At 44.8% G+C, this 21,679-nt stretch overlaps 1 protein-coding gene across 11 annotated transcripts in view; it reads right to left on the minus strand.

The window, feature by feature from the left end:
* Window positions 1-18,394, minus strand: part of SMARCA1 (SWI/SNF related, matrix associated, actin dependent regulator of chromatin, subfamily a, member 1) — a 112,139-nt gene extending 93,745 nt beyond the window's left edge. For 4 of the 11 annotated variants that reach the window (XM_043973986.1, XM_043973984.1, XM_043973988.1 and 1 more), the window contains exons 1-5: window positions 16,997-17,257; window positions 8,153-8,239; window positions 1,822-1,988; window positions 1,441-1,541; window positions 1,222-1,322 (exon numbers count right to left, since the gene is read on the minus strand). In XM_043973986.1, the coding sequence (XP_043829921.1) occupies window positions 1,222-1,322; window positions 1,441-1,541; window positions 1,822-1,988; window positions 8,153-8,239; window positions 16,997-17,110 (570 nt within the window). In that variant the 5' untranslated portion in view covers window positions 17,111-17,257. Of the gene's footprint in view, window positions 1-1,221; window positions 1,323-1,440; window positions 1,542-1,821; window positions 1,989-8,152; window positions 8,240-15,069; window positions 15,089-16,996; window positions 17,258-17,684; window positions 17,739-18,249 lie in introns of those variants that run through there. The other 7 variants (XM_043973990.1, XM_043973992.1, XM_043973991.1 and 4 more) reach the window with 5 other exon arrangements.
* Window positions 18,395-21,679: the final 3,285 nt, after the last annotated feature.

Raw genomic sequence — 21,679 nt, forward strand, 5'->3', positions numbered from 1 at the left:
TAGCAGACAAAACACAAGTCTCAAATCAGGAAGATCTGACTTTGAATCCTACATCATTCACTTAACAGCTATGTGACCCTGGGCAAGTCACTTTAACTCTCTGAGTCTCGGTTTCCTTGCCTATAAAATGTGGGTAATAATAATCATACACAGGGTTGTAGTGAGGATCAAATGAGGTCACATTTGTCAAGCACTACAGAAATGCTTGCTACTCATATTAAACATGGAACAAGAAAGCGGTCTCGCTGAGAAACTCAGCAAGAATTTTGTAATTTGGGAAATCAGTCAGGAAATGAAACTTTACTACGCATTCCATGTAGGTGCTACACCATGAGGACAAAACCAAAATGAAATAACCAGCCCCGAGGCAACAGAGAGCTTTCTGCATAATTAGAAACTATGTTCTTTCTCCACGCTAAGGCAGAGCTAATTCTGCTTTATCAAAAGCCTTTGAAAGGAGAGGGAGTCACTAAAATGACCCCAGGAATTCCATGGCTAGACACATACTCCAAGGAAATCACTGACAAAAAAAAAGAAGGCTCTCTATATACCAAAATATTCATAGCATCACTTTTCATAATAGCACAGAACTAGAAATAGAGTAGACGTTCATTGACTGCAAGAATGGGGAAGCAAATTGTGGTATATGAATGTAATGGAATATCACAGTGCATTAAAGCCAACCAACACGATGAATGTTTCATGCATGGGAAGACTTACCTGAACCAATATAAGTAGAAGCAAGAAAAAGACATGCACAATGACTACAATATTACAAATGAAAAAATAAACTAAAACCGCATGGCACCACATTATAAAGAAGAAGTTTGGGCCCAAAAAAGAGACAGAATCAGACTTCTGCTCCTTTGCAGAGGTGGGGCTCAACAGGGAGGAAATTAATTCCTTAATGTGTTCATTGATTTAGCTCTTCCAAACTGCCCCCCCCATTCCTCTTTTTAAGAAAGTCCTTGTTATAAGCGATGACTCTCTGGGAGGGGAGAGGGAAAGAAATGCAGGGGAGATAGGCACCATAGAAACAAACAGTAACGATGGATTTGAAAAGAAAGGAGAGGCAAATCTGGCCTCAAACACTTAACACTTACTAGCTGTGTGACCCTGGGCAAGTCACTTAACCCCAATTGCCTCACTAAAAGAAAAAGAAAGAAAAGAAAGGAAAGGAGAGGGCATCCAGGGCCCACTCTTTTGCCTCCTGTTCCTTACCATTTCATCAGCCAGAATTCCGTTAACTCCATTTTCATAAAGCGAGATCATCCAGTTGAGGCCCCTGACCTGATAATCTCGCAGGGTTCCTCCTTTCACATCTGCAAAATTAAAATTAGATCAAGCATCTTACCATAAAGTATCTTTTTCTTAAAGGCCCCAAGTACCGTCCTCCTTAAGCTAACCTGGAAAAAGTCATCCACACAGTATAGTACTCACACGAAGGAGACACTTCAAACCGAACGCAAACATTTGACGTCTTTCGACTCTCGGACAACAGCTCCTCGTCTTCTTCTTGCTCTGTCCGTCTGTGGCGGTAACTGAAAAGGACAACAAAAGGGCTACCTACCTTCCTTCATGTTCAATCAGAACTTGGGCTTTCAAAATAAATGAATGATGGCTTCCTGGTCTCCTATGTAATTTGGCAGGGCACATTTGCATGCTGGCTAATCTGGGAATAAATCATCATTAAGCCTGACTCGGGAACTTCTGGTGGAAACAATTCCACAGCATCAGAGCTAAGCTTACCACAATCTACTCCTATGTGACTGGGGTTCTTAACATACATATACGACTAAAGAGAGAAAGATGCACACATACTCCCCGGCTGAAAGAAGGCATTGCTTTTCGTCACGCTTCACTCGGGGACGTCCCACTTTCACCTTCAGTGGCGATGTTGGGGATTTCTGGGCCGCAGGTTGAATGAAATGAGCGAAAAGCTCAGTCTGCTTTAGGAGAAATTCAAATCTCTTTGCTCGGTCTGTTTTCTAAAAAAGAAAAATGACACTTTTATTGCATCTGCTAATTGTTATTAGAAGCAAGGAAATTCTGCTTTAAAGACCCTCAGTTATCTCCTCATTCTTTTTTTTTTTTTAAGTGAGGCAATTGGGGTTAAGTGACGTGCCCAGGGTCACACAGCTAGTAAGCGTTAAGTGTCTGAGGCCGGATTTGAACTCAGGTACTCCTGACTCCAGGGCCGGTGCTCCATCCACTGCGCCATCTAGCTGCCCCGTCTTGCAAGGATTTTTAAGAATGAGGAGATAGGGGCAGCTAGATGGCGCAGTGGATGGAGCACCGGCCCTGGAGTCAGGAGTACCTGAGTTCAAATCCGGCCTCAGACACTTAACGCTTACTAGCTGTGTGACCCTGGGCACGTCACTTAACCCCAATTGCCTCACAAACAACAACAACAACAACCAACAAAAATCCTTACGAGACAATAGTCAAAGAAATTTATCAGTGCTACTTCATAAAAAGGGGGGAATTAGAGGACATTCAGGGAACCCTTTCAACTGTAAAATCATTTCATTCTTTTGGGGCAGTAGGACATGTGTGAAGCAGCTAGGTGCGGCAGTGGAAAAAGAAGTGGCCCTGAAGTTGAGAGGACCTGAGTTAAAATCAGAGCTCAGACACTTACTAGCTATATGACCCTGAGCAAGTCACTTAACCCCAATTGCCTTACACATCCAGGGTCATCTCTAGTTGTCCTGATATATATCTTGCCACTGGATCCAGACAGCTCTGGAGGAGAGAGCGAGGCTGGTGACCTTGCAGGGCCCTCCTTCAATTAAATCCACTACAAGTCATGGCATCACCTCAGGATGTCATGGTCCTTTTTGAGAATGAAGGACAAAACAAAGACATTTACTGCCTATGACCTTGGCAAGTCACTTCCCCTCCCTGGGCCTCAGTTTCCTTAATTGAAAAATAACGGTGTCCTACTGGATTACCTCTGAGGTCCCTTCCTGGTCTCAATCTATGATCTGATGATCTTTTCAACTCAGTTAAGTATTAACTCAGTCATTTGAGTGACTTAGTAAGGCCCTGAAAATAAGCAGCACGGGCTTCTTTAACACTTAAGACCAAAAGAAAGTCATCTTTTTGAAAAATGAGATGGTATTTTTCTTTTCCTTTTTTTCTTTCTGGTTTAGTTTAAATTTTTTTTCCAATTACAAGTAAAGATTTTTTTTTGTTTCAAATTTTTCTCCCAGGGGGCAGCTAGGTAGGGCAGTGGATAGAGCACCACCCCTGGATTCAGGAGGGCCTGAGTTCAAATCAAGCCTCAGACACTTGACACTTACAGTATGACCCTGGGCAAGTCACTTAACCCTCATTGCCCCACCAAAAAAGAAAAATTTCTCCCACCCTCCCAAAGCCAGCAAGCAATCTGATATAGGTTATACATTTCACTCATGTTAGACATAGGTATTTTTCTTTTCCAAACTAACAGAACTTGAATTCAGCTCTCATTTACAGAGTACCATATATAATGCACTATACAGTAAAGTGCCTGGAAAACTTTGTCAAATCTGATTTTCTCAACTATCCTGGGGGAGGTGATATCATTCGCAACATTTTTTTGTTTTGTTTTGGGGGTTTTTTGTTGGTTTTTGGGTTTTTTGGCCGGGCAATGGGGGTTAAGTGACTTGCCCAGGGTCACACAGCTAGTAAGTGTCAAGTATCTGAGGCCAGATTTGAACTCAGGTACTACTGAATCCAAGGCCTGTGCTTTATCCACTGCGCCACCTAGCTGCCCCCATTCACAACATTTTACAAGGGAAGAAACTGAGCCTTAGGCAGAGGATTGGTGACTTGCTCAGGATCACAGAGCTCAGAAGTTCCTTGAAATGGTGCATACGTACCAAATTCTCTGAATGCTTCATGATATAAAATCAAGAAGGGAAGCCATTCCTATTAATGAATAATGTAATGCCATATGCTAAACTCTTTTAGGAATTCAAACTACTAGCTTATTCCCTCTCCAAAGTGGTTCAATAGCATTTTCTAAGTCTGACAAACATTTCTCCATTCTAATACAGTAAAGATGAAGCCTGGATTACATCAACATATAGGCATTTTCCCTGGCTGTCCCCCCATGCCTGGATAGCAGATCAGGCTCTCCCCCCTTCCTGGCTGTCTTTGAGTCCCGGCGAAAATCCATCTACGGAAAGCCTTTCCCAACTCCTCTTAATGCTTCCCCCATCTTTGCTTTCCCTCCGGATGTCAAGATCCTCTTTGAGAATGAAGGACAATTATTTCTTACTTATCCTCTACATGGCTTGTTTGGACCTGGTCCTTTGCCTGCTGTCTCCCCTATTCAACTCCTGAGAGCTGCTCAAGAGCAGGCACTGTCTTTTGCCTTTCTCTGGATGCCCAGCACAGTGAGTGGCAACCAGGAGGCACTTAGTAAATGCCTACTGAAAGACTGGCTGATTAGGTCATTCATTGCATGAAAGCTTGAGCCATCAGGACATCTGAGCTTAATTCTCCAAGCATAATATTGCTGCATGCCACAGGACAGCAATATGGCATTTGCCTTTGCTAGAAAAACACTCCCTTTCCAGCCAGATCTCTTTAGGCAAATCAAACAGTCGGGTCCCCCTAACAAGAAGCAGAGATACAGACGCCCACAGTGGCTCATTCCATCTCTTTCCAGGGACTAAAAGGGACTCAGCTCTCAGGACGAGTACGGAAATAAGAGCACCTGGTAAAGCTCTCTGTCTGACAAACCAATTTATGTTCAGCCTATTCAAAAGAGCAGCTGGAAGAAACCTAAAAGTTTCCATTTCATTTTGCCCCCGATGATGATCATACTTAGGGCCAGTAAGTAACATATCAGCTGTCTGTCTCCAAGGATGGAAATGCAAAAAATAAAGTGCTTCTTTTTTGTGGGTAGCAATCATCACTAACCAAAGAGTTAACGCTATCATTTTTAAGTGGAGATCTAAAACACATGTGTGAGCAATATACAGCTGGCTAGTGTTCTCTCTCTCTCCTCCCCCTCTCCCCCTCTCCCCCCCTCCCCCCTCCCCCTCCCCCTCTCCCCCCCTCTCTCCCTCCCTCCCTCTCCCTCTCCCTCTCTCTCTCTCTCTCCCTCTCTCCCTCTCCCTCTCCCTCTCCCCCCCTCTCTCCCCTCCCTCTCCCTCTCCCCCTCTCCCTCTCCCTCTCCCCCCCTCTCTCCCTCCCTCCCTCTCTCCCTCCCTCTCTCCCTCCCTCTCTCCCTCTCTCTCCTTCTCTCCCTCTCTCCCTCTCCCTCTCCCTCTCCCCCCTCTCTCCCCTCCCTCTCTTTCCCTCCCCCCCTCCCTCTCCCTCCCCCTCCCCCTCCCCCCCTCCCCCTCCCCCTCTCCCCCCTCTCTCCCTCTCTCTCTCCCTCTCCCTCTCCCCCTCTCTCTCCCCCCCCTCTCCCCTCCCTCTCTCCCTCCCTCTCTCCCTCTCCCTCTCCCTCCCCCTCTCCCTCTCCCTCTCTCCCCCTCTCCCTCTCTCCCTCCCTCTCTCCCTCTCCCCCTCTCCCTCTCCCTCCCCCTCTCCCTCTCTCTCCCTCTCCCTCTCTCTCCTTCTCCCTCTCTCCCTCCCTCTCTCCCTCTCCCTCCCCCTCTCTCTCCCTCTCCCTCTCTCTCCCTCTCCCTCTCTCTCTCCCTCTCTCTCTCCCCCCCTCTCTCCCCTCCCTCTCTCTCCCCCCCTCTCTCCCTCTCTCCCTCTCCCTCCCCCTCTCCCCCCAACCCCCCCTAGCTTTCATCTGCCAGCCTACACACCCCCAAAAAGGTGAAATTCAGCGGCCCCAGGGATAATAATAATAGCTAACATTTATATGGCACTTACTATGTAGGTGGTAAAGCTGAGAGAGCACTGGCCCTGAAGTTGGAAGGACCTGAGTTCAAATCTCACCCTGGACAAGTCACTTAACCAATTGCCTAAACATGTCCAGTTGTTCTGATGTATATTTTGCCACTGGACCCAGATGGCTGGTGACTTTGCACAGCCCTTCCTTATTTGAATCCAATTCACTGTAAGTCACGATATCACCACCGGATGTCATGGTCCTCTTTGAAAATGAAGGACAGGGAGGCAGCTAGGTGGCGCAGTGGATAAAGCACTGGCCCTGGATTCAGGAGGACCTGAGTTCAAATCCGACCTCAGACACTTGACACTTACTAGCTGTGTGACCCTGGGCAAGTCACTTAACCCCAAATGCCCCGCCAAAAAAAAAAACAAAACAGAAAATGAAGGACAGGGGAGCAGCTAGGTGGCATAGTCGATAAAGCACCAGCCCTGGATTCAGGAAGACCTGAGTTCAAGTCTGGCCTCAGACACTTGACACTTACTAGCTGTGTGACCCTGGGTGAGTCACTTAACCCTCATTGCTCCACCAAAAAAAAAAAAAAAAGAAAGAAAGAAAGAAAATGAAGGACAAATAACAACTGTGCTAAGCATATTACAATTATTATCTCATCTGATCCTCACAACAACCCTGGGAGGTCAGGATGAGATGCCAATCAAAATTAATGCCCCACCCACTCCCAATGGATTATTTTGTTTGTTTTGGGTTTTGTGGGGCAATGAGGGTTAAGTGACTTACCCAGGGTCACACAGCTAGTTAGTATTATGTGTCTGAGGTCGGATTTGAACTCAGGTCCTCCTGAATCCAGGGCCAGTGCTCTATCCACTGCGCCACCTAGCTGCTCCAACCCAATGGATTCAAATATATGAAAATGAAAATGTAATTTGAGAAATGTGGAAGGAACACAGAGTATCTTCCCTGAGGAGCATAATCAACCTACCCTGATCACATTTCTTTCAACTTACTACGATTCACTCACAAAAGATACATGGGTTTAACTTTTGGGTCTTTTTCCCAAAGAGATCATGGAAAAGGGAAAAGGACCCACATGTACAAAAATATTTATAGCTGCTCTTTATGTGGTAGCAAGGAATTGGAAGTTGAGGGGGTGCCCATCAATTGGGGAATGGCTGGACAAGTTGTGGTATATGAATACAATGGAATACTATTGTGCTGTAAGAAACAATGAGCAGGAGGAGTTCAGAGAAACCTGGAGGGTCTTGCATGGGCTGATGATGAGTGAGATGAACAGAACCAGAAGAAGATTGTACGCAGTATCATCAACATTGAGTGTTGATCTACTGTGATGGACTAGATTCTTCTCACCAATGCAATGGTACAGAAGAGTTCCAGGGAACTCATGATAGAAGAGGATCTCCAAATCCAGGAAAAAAAAAAAGAACTGTGGAGTATAGATGCTGATTGAACCATACTATTTCTTTTGTTTTGGGTGCTATTGTTTTTCTATTTTGAGGTTTTTCCTCATTGCTCTGATTTTTCTCTTATAACATGACTAATGCAGAAATATGTTTAATGTTATTATAAATATATATATATATATCCCCTAAATCAGATTACCTGCTGTCTAGGAGAGGAGGGAGGGAGGGAGAAGAATCTGAAATTGGAAAGCTTATATAAACAAATGTTGAGAACTATTTTTGGGGCAGCTAGGTGGCTCAGTGGATTGAGCACCGGCCCTGGAGTCAGGAGTACCTGAGTTCAAATCTGGCCTCAGACACTTAACACTTACTAGCTGTGTGACCCTGGGCAAGTCACTTAACCCCAATTGCCTCACCCAAAAAAAAAATTGAAAAAAATTGAGAACTATTTTTACATGTACCTGGAAAAAACATGTATCAGAAAAAAAGATGCATGGGTTTAAGAAGAAAGTGATCTGGGAATGCCTCAGTTTCCCCAGCTTTAAAATAATAGCATCTACCCTGCAAGGTTGCTATGGTGGCTCAAAAGAGATCACCCGTGTAAAGTGCCATGAAAATGCTGGTTGTTGTTGTTATTATTATTATTATTATTATTACCAGGAAACAAAAGACTGGGCCCTAGTCATAATTTCTCCAAGTTTTACCTTCCTCAGCTATAAAACTAGGGAGTGTTTGTTTTGGGGGGAGAGGGCAGCATTAACCTAGAATCCAGAACCAATGAGATTTGGAGCTATGAGGGACCATAAGGCTCTGGAAAATTCTCTGGTTCTCCTTCAGCTCCAACTTTTATCCGGCTCCCTCCCACTATTACAACAAAAACTAAGCAGCCCAGTCCCAGAGGGACTCAAGCAAACACACACACACACATACATACCATCTTCTCTTCGTATTCTGAGTCGATTTCCTTTTCAGGTCTGCAAGCTTTAGGAGGAGATTTCAGTTGAAAAGGAGGATCGTTTTTCTGAAATTTTCAAGAACCAACAAGGTCACTGGATGACAAGGTATATTCTTTTTTTTTTTAATTTTGTGGGGCAATGGGGGTTAAGTGACTTGCCCAAGGTCACACAGCTAGTAAGTGTCAAGTGTCTGAGGCCGGATTTGAACTCAGGAACTCCTGACTCCAGGGCCGGTGCTTTATTCACTGCGCCTTCTAGCTGCCCCGACAAAGTATATTCTTTTTTTTTTTTTTTTTTTTTGCGGGGCAATGGGGGTTAAGTGACTTGCCCAGGGTCACACAGCTAGTAAGTGTCAAGTGTCTCAGGCCGGATTTGAACTCAGGTACTCCTGAATCCAGGGCCGGTGCTTTATCCACTGCGCCACCTAGCCGCCCCCAACAAAGTATATTCTTAAAACAGTAACAACCATAGAAGCGTTCTCGGTTGACTCATGAAAAAGAGATGGAAAATTGATTTCTACCACAGAAAGTTTAAAATCAGTTAGCTGGGGGCACCTAGGTGGCACAGTGGATAAAGCACCAGCCCTGGATTCAAAAGGACTTGAGTTCAAATCCAACCTCAGACACTTGACACTTACTAGATGTGTGACGTTGGGCAAGTCAGTTAACCCTCACTGCCCCACTCCACCACCACCCCCACCAAAAATCACTTAGTTGTGACCCTGGGCAAGTCACTTCACCTGGTTTGTCTCAGTTTCCTTATCTGTCAAATGGGCTGGAGAAGAAAATGGCAAATCACTTCATTATCTTTGCCATAGAAAAACAACTGAACAAAACAACCCTTCCAGATCAAAGTCCAGGCTCAGGCTGCCTAACCACAAGGATGGGCCTTTGGGGTGGAGTCTCCCCAAAATGAAATGCAGGGGGCGGCTAGGTGGCATAGTCGATAAAGCACCAGCCCTGGATTCAGGAGGACCTGAGTTCAAATCTGGCCTCAGACACTTGACACTTACTAGCTGTGTGACCCTGGGCAAGTCACCTAACCCTCATTGCCCAGCAAAGGGGGAAAAAATGAAACGCAAACCCGAATTTCCACCACCCCCCCCAACCCAAATAATTATGCTTTTTTTTTTTTAATTCTTTTGTTTGTGTGTGTGAGGCAGTTGGGGTTAAGTGACTTGCCCAGGGTCACACAGCTAGTAAGTGTTAAGTGTCTGAGGCCAGATTTGAACTCAGGAACTCCTGAATCCAGGGCCGATGCTTTATCCACTGCGCCACCTAGCTGCCCCTAATAATTATGCTTTTAATTATTCTTTTACCAACTGAGTCCAAAAAATTAGATCACCAAATAGAATGATTTTAATTAATTTAAAATTAATAATGTTCAGTTTATTCTGAAAACCTAGAGTATATACTGTTTCAGTGATAATATTCCTAAGTTAAAGATGATTAAAATGCAGAAGAAAACCAGAGTTCTTTAGCATTTTTAATAAATTTATGTTTTGATCAGTAGTTTTTAAAATGTTAAGTATCAATGCAGCATGAAGAAAGCAAAAGCAGGCAAACCAGCGGCTGAGACCAGACACAGCTTCCTTTCTGTGCATCTCTTCATCTCTTAACACCCTGTACAGACATCACCTTTCCCATTGTAAGCCTTGCCCCCAGTGACTAGCTCGGTGCCTGGCACATATCACAAAAGTGCAGCCTGGAAAGGAAATTCGTGCCACCACTGCTGGTGGGCAGATGCACCAGGGAAGTCAAAGAAAGGAAAGAAATACCCCATATACTGCAGACCATCCAGGCAATAAACAATTTTTAAGCATTGGGGACACAGTGAATGGCAAACTGCAGCATTTCTCCAGTTAGAAGAGAACTTGGAAAAAAAACTTTTTAATGTTTGAAATTTTAAAAATAAGAATAATTTTAAAAGATAAATGAATGAATGAATAAATGAACACATGGATGGATGAGTAAATAAATAAATAAATTGATGGGTGGATAAATAGATAAATGAATGAATGAATAAATAAATAAATGGATAGATGGTAGATGGATGAATGAATGAATAGATAAATGGATAGATGGTGGATGGATAAATAGATAAATGAATGAATGGATAAATAAATAAGTGAATAAATAAATGAATACATGGATGGATGAATAAATAAATGAATGAATGAATGAATGAATGGATGGATAGATAGCTAAATAAATAAGCAAACAAGGAAATATATAAATGGATGAGTAAAAAATAAATGGATGGGTGAATAAGTAGATAAATAAATGAATTAATTAATAAATGAATAAATAAATGGATAGATGGATGGATAAATAAATAAATGAATGAATACATGAATGGATGGATGAATAAATAAATAAATGAATAAATGGACAGATAGATAAATAAATAAATAAGCAAGCAAACAAGCAAATAAATGGATGGGTGGATAGATAAATAAATGAACAAACAAATTAATAAATAAATAAATGGATAGATGGTGGATGGATAAATAGATAAACAAATGAATGAATAAGTGAATAAATAAATGAATGCATGGATGGATGAATAAATAAATAAGTTAATGAATGAATGAATGAATGGATAGATAGCTAAATAAAGAAGCAAACAAGCAAATAAATAAATGGATGAGTGAGAAATAAATAAATGGATGGGTAGATAACTAAATAAATGAATAAATAAATATATGGATAGATGGTGGGCCGATAAATAGATAAATGAATGAATAAATAAATGAATGAGTGAATGAATGAATGAACAAATGAATGAATGAATAAAAGAAGAGAACTTGACTGCTGATGTCGTTCAGTCTTGTCTGACTCTTCATGGCTTGATGGACCACAGCAAGCCAGGACTTTCTATCTTTCACTGTCCTTAGGAAATGGCTAAAAAAATTTGTGGGCAAGCTAGGTGAAGCTGCAGTGGATAGAGTGCCTGACCAGAAGTCAGGAAGCCTCTCCTTTCTGAGTGCAAATCAGGTTGCAGACACTTCCTAGCAGTGACTGGACAAGTCACTTCACCCTGTTGGCCTCAGTTTCCTCATCTGTAAAATGAGCCAGAGAAGGAAATGCCAAACCATTCCAGTATCTTTAGGGTTGTGGAGAAGTTGGACTCAAATGAAAACAACTTAACAACAACAACAACAAATTGTATATGGAAAAGCAAGAGAAGAGTTACTGGAGGCAGGAAAACAATAAATATTCACAATCCACAAATATTCATTAAAGCTCTATGAATTTCCCAGGAACAGTTATGGGCTAGGGATACAAAGAGGCAAAAGAGGGGCAGCTAGGTGGCGCTGCAGTGGATAAAGCACCTGCCCTGGATTCAGGAGGACCTGAGTTCAAATCTAGACTCAGACACTTGACACTTACTAGCTGTGTGACCCTGGGCAAGTCACTTAATCCTCATTGCCCTGGGGGAAAAAAACCGAGGCAAAAGATAGGCCCAGCCTTCAAAGAACTTACAATCTAATGGGAGAAATAACTTGCAAAACAAATAGACACAAAGCCAGCTAAATACAGGATAAATAGGAAATAATTAATTAAAGGAAGACTGGAATTAAGAGGGGTTGGGCAAGGCATGTGGTAAAAGAGGAACAAAGACCACCAAGTAAATCCAAAGCAAGATAAGAAGCAATTGAATGCTCGGTAATTATAATGACCAAGCTTGGCCTAAATACAAGAATTAAAGAAAGGCACTGAGCTCCCTTCATTGGTGAGGTGAGGCACTATGGGAATAGAAAAGAGTATAACCTTGACACTTACTAGCTGTGTGACCCTGGGCAAGTCTCTTAACCCCGACTGCCTCATCAAAAAAAATTATATATATATATATATATTAGGGGCAGCTAGGTGGCACAGTGGATAGAGCACCAGCCCTGGATTCAGGGGGACCTGAGTTCAAATTCGGCCTCAGCCACTTAACACTTACTAGCTGTGTGACCCTGAGGCAAGTTACAACTCCAATTGCCTCACCAAAAAAAAAAAAGAGAGAGAGAGAGAGAGAGTATATCTACCCTCAGACACAGTGGGTTGGCTTTGCTCAACTGCTTGATTTCCCCTCTTTCTTTTTTGATATTTGTTACAAAAGATGATTTGTTGGGTAAGTAGGTGAGGAAAGAGCTACTAGTAAATGAAAATAATATAAAAAGGCATAAAAAAACCCAAAATATTCATTCTCGTGAAAAAAAAACTTTTGGGTTGACGTGATCTAATTATACACATTAAAAATAATGTTTGGTGTATCTTTGTTTTCACCAAATTGGAAAAGTAGGGCAGTTACATGAAGCAGTGGATAAAGCACCAGCCCTGGATTCAGGAGGACCTGAGTTCAAATCTGGCCTCAGACACTTGACACTTACTAGCTGTGTGACCCTGGGCAAGTCACTTAACCCTCATTGCCCCACCAACGAAAAAAAAAACTGTAAAAGTAACTCTGAGAGGCATCATGGAGGTAATAGATAATGGGCCATCCAGAGAAGCAAAACGTGGGTACATATCCAACCTCAGATACATCCTTGGCCATGTGACCCTGGGGAAGTCACTCTCACAGCACCCCAGGCAACCTCTTAAGATTACAACCTCCAGGGGCGGCTAGGTGGCGCAGTGGAGAGAGCACCGGCCCTGGAGTCAGGAGTACCTGAGTTCAAATCCGGCCTCAGACACTTAACACTTACTAGCCGTGTGACCCTGGGCAAGTCACTTAACCCCAATTGCCTCACTAAAAAAAAATTAAAAAAATTAAAAAAAAAAAAGATTACAACCTCCAAGAACAAGTGTAGACCAGCATTAGTAGAAAGAAATGTCCTAAAAGAGAGATTCCCCTCAGGAACCTGGCCAATGTGTTATACATGTGTCACTAGCTCAGTTCACCTGAGCTAGTAATTTCTGAAACTTCTCAGTGTGGAAGAAAGAACACTAGGCAGAAAATCCTGGGTTCTAGTCTTATTTCTAAAGTGAAAGACAAGGAGGAAACCAGGCTACACAGCCTCCAATTCCTTATAAGCCATGGATGAGGAGGTAAAATCCAGTTTCTCAATTTCAGAATGCTGAAAATCGCCTCATTCCTCAGGCAAAAATATAAACATACACTCGGGAACTTTTATGAAAAGAAAAAAGAAGCCTTAATCCAAGAAAGCATTTTGACTCAATAAGCTTCTGCTAACTTTTCAGAAGAATATGCAAACCCCAGGTTGATTTCATTTATATGCTAATTAAAATTCGCCATCTGGGAGCAAGAGAGACCAAGTTTCTTTTAATTAACTTGCATTCCCTTCCCAAAATATTTTTTAAACCTACCAGGTAAAATTTGTCCCTCACAAAGTATGTATGTTGTTTTCAGTCGAGTCTCAGATTGGGGATCGCCATTGTAACCCAATAGGAGGAATTCAGAAAAAGGAGGAAGACTTGTAAGAACCTAAGTAGTCAAGAACACAGAACCCAGAGACAAGATGAGAACACTGTAATAAACATGCCAATGACTGAAAATCAGCCCCAGAATTGGGAGTTCAAGGACCAGAGAAGAGATGATGCAACACCTTCCACCAGGAGAGAAAGGAAATGAACACTTGGAGGGGAATGTAGCCCACAGGTCCCGGGATGGTTTCACTTAAAACTGTTTATCTTACTTGCTGGGGGGGGGGGGGGGGGGGGAGGAATGTAAAACTGGAAAGGACGGATATTTAAAAAAAAAAAAAGGTAAGGACAAAACTTTTTTTCATTTTCTATAGAAGAAAAAACCACGCCCTATTGTGGTACAGTAAACTTTTTCATTTTATCTTTAAAATATCTTCAGATATTTCAAATGGTAAGAGAATGTAATGGTGGGTCATGATCATTCATATCTGTGAAATGGGATAAGATTATATGCACTGCACTTGCCAAACTCACAGGAAGCGTTTTATAAACCTTAAAACTCTACAGATATAGGCATTATTGGTTTTTTACTGACATTTTCATTCCTGAAAATACTGTCTCTAATTGAGCATCCTCATCCACCCAGAAAACACATCTTACAACCAAGAAGAGTTCCTCAAAAGCCTGATAAGTCAAAAGAGAAATCAAAAGTCTCCGAAGCTTCTTCCAGCTCACCCGCTCATTCGTGTGCTCACACTCAGCCTATTTACTCTTACTTTTCACATAATTCTAACAATTTTGGTTACCAGGCTTACCTAGTACACAACAGGTCAAATAATAGGGGGAAGAAAGAAACAGGAGAACTAGAAAAAGCAGACACAAGAAAACAAAAAGCACAACAGCCTATAGCTTAAAATATAACATATAACTCAACCTCAGTTTCCTCCTAAAAGGGGGGAGATAAAAGCACCTACCTCTCTCTGCAATGGTGAAGATCAAATGAGGCAGTAAAGGGAGCTGAAAACCTAAAAATTCTATGTAAATGCTAGCTAGGTATTACTGTTATTATTATTCAAATAGTTCTCCAAAAGATAGCCCCAGAGGGCAGAGGATAAATGGGTCATTAAATTTCCCTCCCCAGTAGAAAGAGGCTAATAATAGCATCTCCTTTACTGGGCAATGGTGAGGATCAAGTGAAATAATATATGGGGAAGGGGACCCCCAAAAGTCTTAGTTCAGTTTTTGGGGTTTTTTGGGGCAGGGCAATGAGGGTTAAATGACTTACCCAGGGTCACACATCTAGTGTGAAGTGCCTGAGGCAGAATTTGAACTCAGGTCCTCCTGAATCCAGGGCTGGCACTCTAACCATTGTACCACCTAGCTTCCCCAACAACCATTTTCAAGAGCTACTGCAATTTTTTTTTAAAGTTACTACAACCCCCCAAATTCCCAACCCTGAGGTCAACCTCGTTCCACTTTTAGCTATTCTGTTCCTTAGACAACAGTCACCTACCACCAACCTATAGTCCACCTGACTCCAAGCTTGGAAAGGCCCTGCCCAGGATATCCCCACGCACGTCTGTTTGGGGAAGTCTTCTTCCTATTCCAGTGCCCTTGTCCTTGTCCTTGTCCCTCCAGAAATTCTCCACCACAGGAGGCCCCCTTCTGGGCCTTCCACTGGGAAGCCACCAGTGAAGTTCAAATGCCCGCCCACCTTCCGTTCCCATCATCCATCTCTCCTGGTATCTTTTACATTTCTCCTGCACGTCATCATTGTTAATATGCTGCAGCCTACAAATGCGCCGTATACAATTCTCTGTGACTGCACACACGTATGCACACAATATACGGGCCCCCCAAATTCTCATTGCAGTCTTAAAGCTTTTTTAGTTTTTTTTTCAGGGTTGCAGAAGTGCACTAAAGACTTTTCGGATAACGTGGGTAACTATAGGAATAGGGTGGTGGGCAGGGGTGGGGGTGGGGGTTGTATGTGGAGGTGGGGATTGTGTATGAAGGCATTCAAAGATGACAGTAAAATTTGTTCTGTTTTTTATAAAGATGAAAGAAAATGCCCTGGCCGGGCACTGGCCTTAATGATTAAGTACCATGCCATTCCACAGTTTGGGGGATTTAAAGTTTTGAGTCCAAACGCCGAGTACAGCCGCATTTCCCCCCCAAGGAATAAGTGATACGTGTTCTTTTGAGTCCTTATTAAAAAAAAAAAAAAGGTTGCGCTTTGGTCGCTAACTGGTGTTTGTTGCAAACTGGTTGAATCATCAGAAGGTCCTTTGAGCATTTTCAAGGTTCAGGTGGCAAAGGAATACAGAATTTCGCTAAGCTCTGTGACTCTTCCAGTTTCCAACAGTAAAACCTGTCGCAGGTTCTTGGCGGGGGGGGGGGGGGGGGGGGGGAACCACCCCTGCCGACTTTTAAATCACTCTTAAGGAAGAAGTAATAAGTGATATTGTGGCGTGGCAAGGCGGGAGGGAAGTTATTGATTGCCCTCTAAGGGATGCCTTTTGGTCCTGCAGCATCACCATCACGTCATAACCCAAGCCAGGCCACTTAAGGGCCCGGGTAGCATCGTGTTAATTACCCTACATAGTAAAAACGCAAGCCTGGCATGCCTTAAAAGGCAAAATCTCAATATATGGCGAGGCCATCACAAAAGCAATTTTGCATCACATCATCCCGGCTGGCCCCCGGAGTGTCTCTGCCCGGGGAAAACTTCTTAACGGGGGGGGGGGGGGGGGGGAAGCGAAGCATCGATTCTAAAGGGCGAGGGTCAGAGCAGACCCCAGCCCTGGGCTGGGAAGCTGAGGTTAGCTCATCCCCAAGGATCCCGGCTTAAAGAACAAATTCAACTGCGTGTGTCGAGGGGCCGGCTGAGGCTGATGGAAAAAACGGGCAACGGGAGGGCGACAGCCACCGCGGAGAAGGCCCCGCCGGCGAAGGCCATCCCACACACCCCGCTCCGGGGAGGGATAACAAACGATGGGGGAGGGGACAATTCAGGGGCTGCTGTCCAGGGTGGCCTGGCTTGGACGATGGGGGTGGGGATGGCCAGGGCCGGAGATGGTCCCTTTCCCCCCCATCCCCAAGGCCCGGCTGGCCAATGAAAACGACTCGCTCGAGCCTTCCCCATCCCAGCAAGAAGGATCCAAACGATCCTATCTTCCCAGCCCTTCGGGAAGTGGAGGGGCCCTCAAGGGCTCGGCCCCCGCGCCCCTGCCCAGTCGGCCCCCCTTCTCCCAGCCTCTCCTAGCTCCTCCCCCCCTCCCCGCCTCCTCCCTCAGGCCCATGCCGCCGACTCCGACGGTGGGCGCGGAGGGGGTCACCCCCGCAGGCAAGGGCGCCGCGGCTGGAGAAGCGAGGCAGCGCGAAAGCCGCTCCCCGCCCCCCCTGCTCCCGCGCCGTCCCCCTGGCACTGTAGCTGGCTGAGCCTACCTCTTCTTCCTCCTCTTCCCCCCGGTCCCCGGGGGCCGCTCCCGCCTCCCGGGCAGCGGACGGTCCCGGCTCCTCCTCCGCTCTGGCCCCCGGGCCGGGCTGCTGGCGCTCCATGAGCACGGCGGCTGCGGCGGGGAGGCCGCGGGCTCGGGGCTCGGGGCTCGGGCCGAGCTGGCGAAGCTGGGCAGGAGAAGCGGCCAGCTACGAGCCCCCTCCGCTAAGCAGGGGAGAAGGGAGCAAGGAGCACAGAGCCGCCGCCCCCTTCTCCTTCCCAGCCCTCCTACGTCACGGCCTCCCCCCTCCCCTTCCCGCCCCCCGCGCCCCCCCTCCTGGCGCCCCCCACAACAATCGCGAGACTCCCCCCTCCCAACTGGTGCCGGAACGTTCGCCCTATGGTGACGGGGGCGGGAGGGGGGGCAAGAATGCGATCTCACCGACCCCCCCAGGACCCCCAGCGCACCCGCTCGACCACCCGTGGATGGAGAGAAAAGGGCGGGGGAAGAGGGAGAAGAGCGAGAGGAGGGGGGAGGCAAACTGAGGTCCAGCTTTTTTTTTTTTTTTGGTTGTTTTGTAACCTCCAAGGGCTCTTTTTTCCTTGCTTATAAAATTCCCTGAGCCAAACTCCACCCAGGCCTTTAGGCCCAGACCAGTGATGGAATCCGGCCACCCCCAAACCCCAGAAACTCACTGGCCCTTCCTTGGCTCCAAGGGGCTGGGAGATTCCCATCTTCAGGTGCCATCCCCTCCTTTTACAGGTGGGGAAAACGCAGCACAGAGAGGAGGGGAACTAGCATCCATGGCCACACAACAAGCCATGTTCTCCCAGATTAAAAGCCTGCATTCTGCGCTGGGAGCAGCGGGGTCACTCCTTGGATTATTGAGTGCAGCTAAAGAAAAAAATAGCTACTTACAGGCCCAAAAGGGAAGCTGGGTAATTTGCATCCCCCAGGTCCCCAACCACACTGACACGGTGAGATGACCAGTCTCTCAGAGGCCTTCACTTCCCATTGCTAACCCAAAGCTTCACACGATACCTGGCACACATTAGGTGCTTAATAAAGGCTTCTTGACTTGGCCGCCTGTGGTTTTTTTCTCTCCCTATTTTCTTTCCAACCTTCAGCGTTTAAATTATCCAACAGTCATTAAAAAAGGTTTAAAAGTAAGTAGTATACCCCCCTCCAAAAAAAAAACAAACAAAAGACACAGATTGAAAAGTTAAGAGGAATTAATTAGTTCCACCCTGGGGACCTTACCTGTCTGCAGTGCCTCGTGCTTTCTAATCCAGTGTATCAACCATTTATTAAGCCACCAGCGTGGAGAAGATAACCTAGCACTGTGGACCCAATCCTAGCTCTGGAATGAATAAGAGGACTCGGGCAAGCCCCTTTACCCCCTGAGCCTCAGCTTCCCCTTCTGTCCAATAACAGGGCTAGACTAGGCTTCGAGGTCCCTTCCAGCTCCACCCTTCTGATTGCACGTGACAGACACTTTGGGATGGGGGCAGGGAGAAGAGAAATATTTTTCCCCCACCTTCCCCTATAAAAATACCTCCACAATCTGGCAAATGTCTAAAATCCCAAGATCAGAGAGAGCTTCATTGCTTTCACTTAAGACTATATAAATCACATCAGAAAATGCAACTAGCCAAGGAAGTGGGAAGCTTTTAATTATTACAGTTTCCGTGAAAGATTCCCATTTCCTTGGGCAGGTTTTGATTGTGGCAAGAGGGGCTTGCAAGACATGGGTGGGTAGGAGAGGTACCTACCAGGGGGAGATTCTCAGAGAAACCAGCTTCGATCCTTCCACAATTCCTTAATTCTCTCTCCAAAATTCTTCCTGCTCACTTTGGAAACTCACCAGACTGCCAGCCCCTTAGGTTGGGTACAACTTGGGCATCAGGGCAGCAGAGAAGGGAAGGCATTGGATGGGAAATCGCTGGGGAGTTTGGCTCCTGGCTCACCCATTCACCCTATGACCTTAGGTCAATTTCCTTCCCCCCACTGGGCCTCAGTTCCTCACCTAGAAAACTAAAATCCTTTCAAGCTCTCAATTCTTTGATCCTACTAACACTCTCCTTTTTCTTTTCTCTGCAATTCATTTCCTTAGGAAGGCAGGAGAGGAGAAAGGTACCCAGTAAAGGGGGCCTTGATTGATCAGTTGCCTAACTGCCCTCCATGCCCTAGGAAATACAATTACATTTCCCTAGGAAAATAAACGACTTGATTTTAAAACAGCCAACACTGGTGAATAAATGCTGACCTAGTTCAATCCCCTCATTTTACAGATGAGGAAACTGAGGCTTAAGGAGATTAAATGATACCCAAGATCACACAGGCAGTATTAGAAGTAGGATTTGAAACCCTCGCTTGGTCATACTTCCCTTTGGACCAGATATTGGAATGTATTAGGTAAGGGGCCGGCCTTGGTATCAAGAAGAACGGGATAAAAGTCCCATCTCCAACATATACAGACTTTATAGACAAGACTTAGCAGCTAGGTGGAGCAGTTCAAATTTGACCTCAGACACCTACTAGCTGTGTGACCTTGAGCAAGTCACTTAACCCCTTAAACATCCAGGGCGATCTCCAGTCGTCTTGATGTATATCTTGCCACTGGACCCAGATGGCTCTGAAGGAGAGAGTGAGACTGGTGACCTTGCACAGCCCTTCCTCCCTTAAATACAATTCAATGCAAGTCATGACATCACCTCAATGTCATTGTCTTCTTTGAGAAGGAAGGACTAACAAGAAGACAAGACTTCTCAGAGCCGCTAAGTGGTGCAGTGTCCCTGGAGTCAGGAGAACCTGAGTTCAAGTTTGACCTAACACGCCAACTAGCTGTGTGACTCTGGCCAAGTCACTTAACCCAATTACGCCCCAGGAGGTTCCGTAGGACCAAGAGTTTCAGACAAGCTGCTGACCTGCACCATCCAGGATTTCCCTAATCCATAAGATGGCAGGTCCAGTCTTCCTCCCTGCCACACCCCACTCTGCCCCAAAGAATGTATGGGAGCAGCTTTAAGGACAGTTTGCCTAGTTACTCCTTTGCAATCTATGTAAAGAGTTGGCCAGTTTGTGGCACCAGCTGCTATAGACAGAGCCTGGCCTGATGCCCATTTGCAAATCCACCTAAAAGCCCACACTCAAGGAGTTGGCCCCTTCCCCATTGGTCACTACCCCATCACTTTGTGTACAGCATACAGTTCTTTTCTCAGAAAGTCCACCCCAGCAAGGCCTTTTTGTTTACACCACTCCTTTCCTACTTTCCTACTCCCTCTGGTGATGAGGAAACAAAGCAGCCTTTTACAAAGTAGCCTGAAGCTCTAATAAGTAGAGGTTATTGGATATCAGTCTGGGGCCAGTCACCTCATTTTATTATCCATGTGGAAATTGACACCCAGAGATTCAGAGTTACTTGCTAATTGCAGGGTCAGAATTTGAACTCAGGTCTTCTGATTCCAATTCTGGTACCAGTCTTCTGGGAAATTGATCCATCTAAACAAATCGTGCTCATCAAAGTACTTTCTTCAATCTCTTCTTGTTTTAAAGGTATGTTGACAGGGGCAGCTAGATGGCGAAGTGGATAAAGCACCAGCCCTGGATTCAGGAGTACTTGATTTCAAAGCCAGCCTCAGACACTTAACACTTACTGGCTGTGTGACCCTGGGCAAGTCACTTAACCCCTAATTGCCTCTCAAAAGCAAACAAACAAACAAAAAAGTATATTGACACCTTTTTTTTTTTTGTACATGCCTGTCTCTCTAAAATATTTGTAAAGAGTTTAGCATGGTGCCTGGTATTTAGTAGGTGCTATATAAATGCTTATCCCCTTCTACTCCCCTTCTTCCCTTATCCTTCACTGGTAATAAGGATTTTTTTAAACTTCAGAAAAAACAACTGACATTCACTATTTCTGACATTCAGAATTCTGAAATCCCCAACCTCTGTGATAAAAGGACTGAAATTATTTTCCTTGTCTCTTCTCAGGGACCAAGACATAATCATAACATTCAGCTTTATTTCTTTGTATTCCTTTTATATTGTGGTGGTCAGTGGGCCTAATTTGATTCTGCATCCGTTCATATAAGCCTTCCGACATTTCTCTGAATTCCTGTAAGCCCATAATATCCAGAAAATAGTTTCATCAGCCAAGTTTTCAGGTTAGGTTTGGTTTGATGTCATCACAAAAAAGTGCTGCCATGGAATATTCTGGCATATATAGGACTTTTCTAGATCCATGCTGAAGTTTTAAGATATTTAAGGCATCTTTAAGCTGCCTTCCCAGAGCCAGAGTCAGCTGAAGAAACTTGGGATGTATATATAGACTGGATCCAAGAAGGCATAGGGGATGATAGATGCTTTTAAATATCTAAAGGGGTCAAAAAGAAGAGGGAGATAATGAGTTCTCCCTCCCTAAAGGCCTTTAAACAGAGACAGGACAACTACTTACCACAGATAGTGCAGAGGGGAATTCTTAGGGCTGAGTGTTAAATTAAGTCAGTGATGTCTTTTCTGGATCTAACATTCTGGGAGTCTCTGACAGGTTATCCGATCTGATTTAGAAACCAACAAAGACCTCTAAAGGGCTACTGGTCCTGTCTAACACTCCCCTAAGGCACTGATCACCACTGTATAACAGTTTTGCTCATGCACTTTTTTTTTTTTTTGCAGGGCAATGAGGGTT

This window comes from Dromiciops gliroides, chromosome X (assembly GCF_019393635.1).
Source record: "Dromiciops gliroides isolate mDroGli1 chromosome X, mDroGli1.pri, whole genome shotgun sequence".
Lineage (NCBI taxonomy): Eukaryota > Metazoa > Chordata > Mammalia > Microbiotheria > Microbiotheriidae > Dromiciops > Dromiciops gliroides.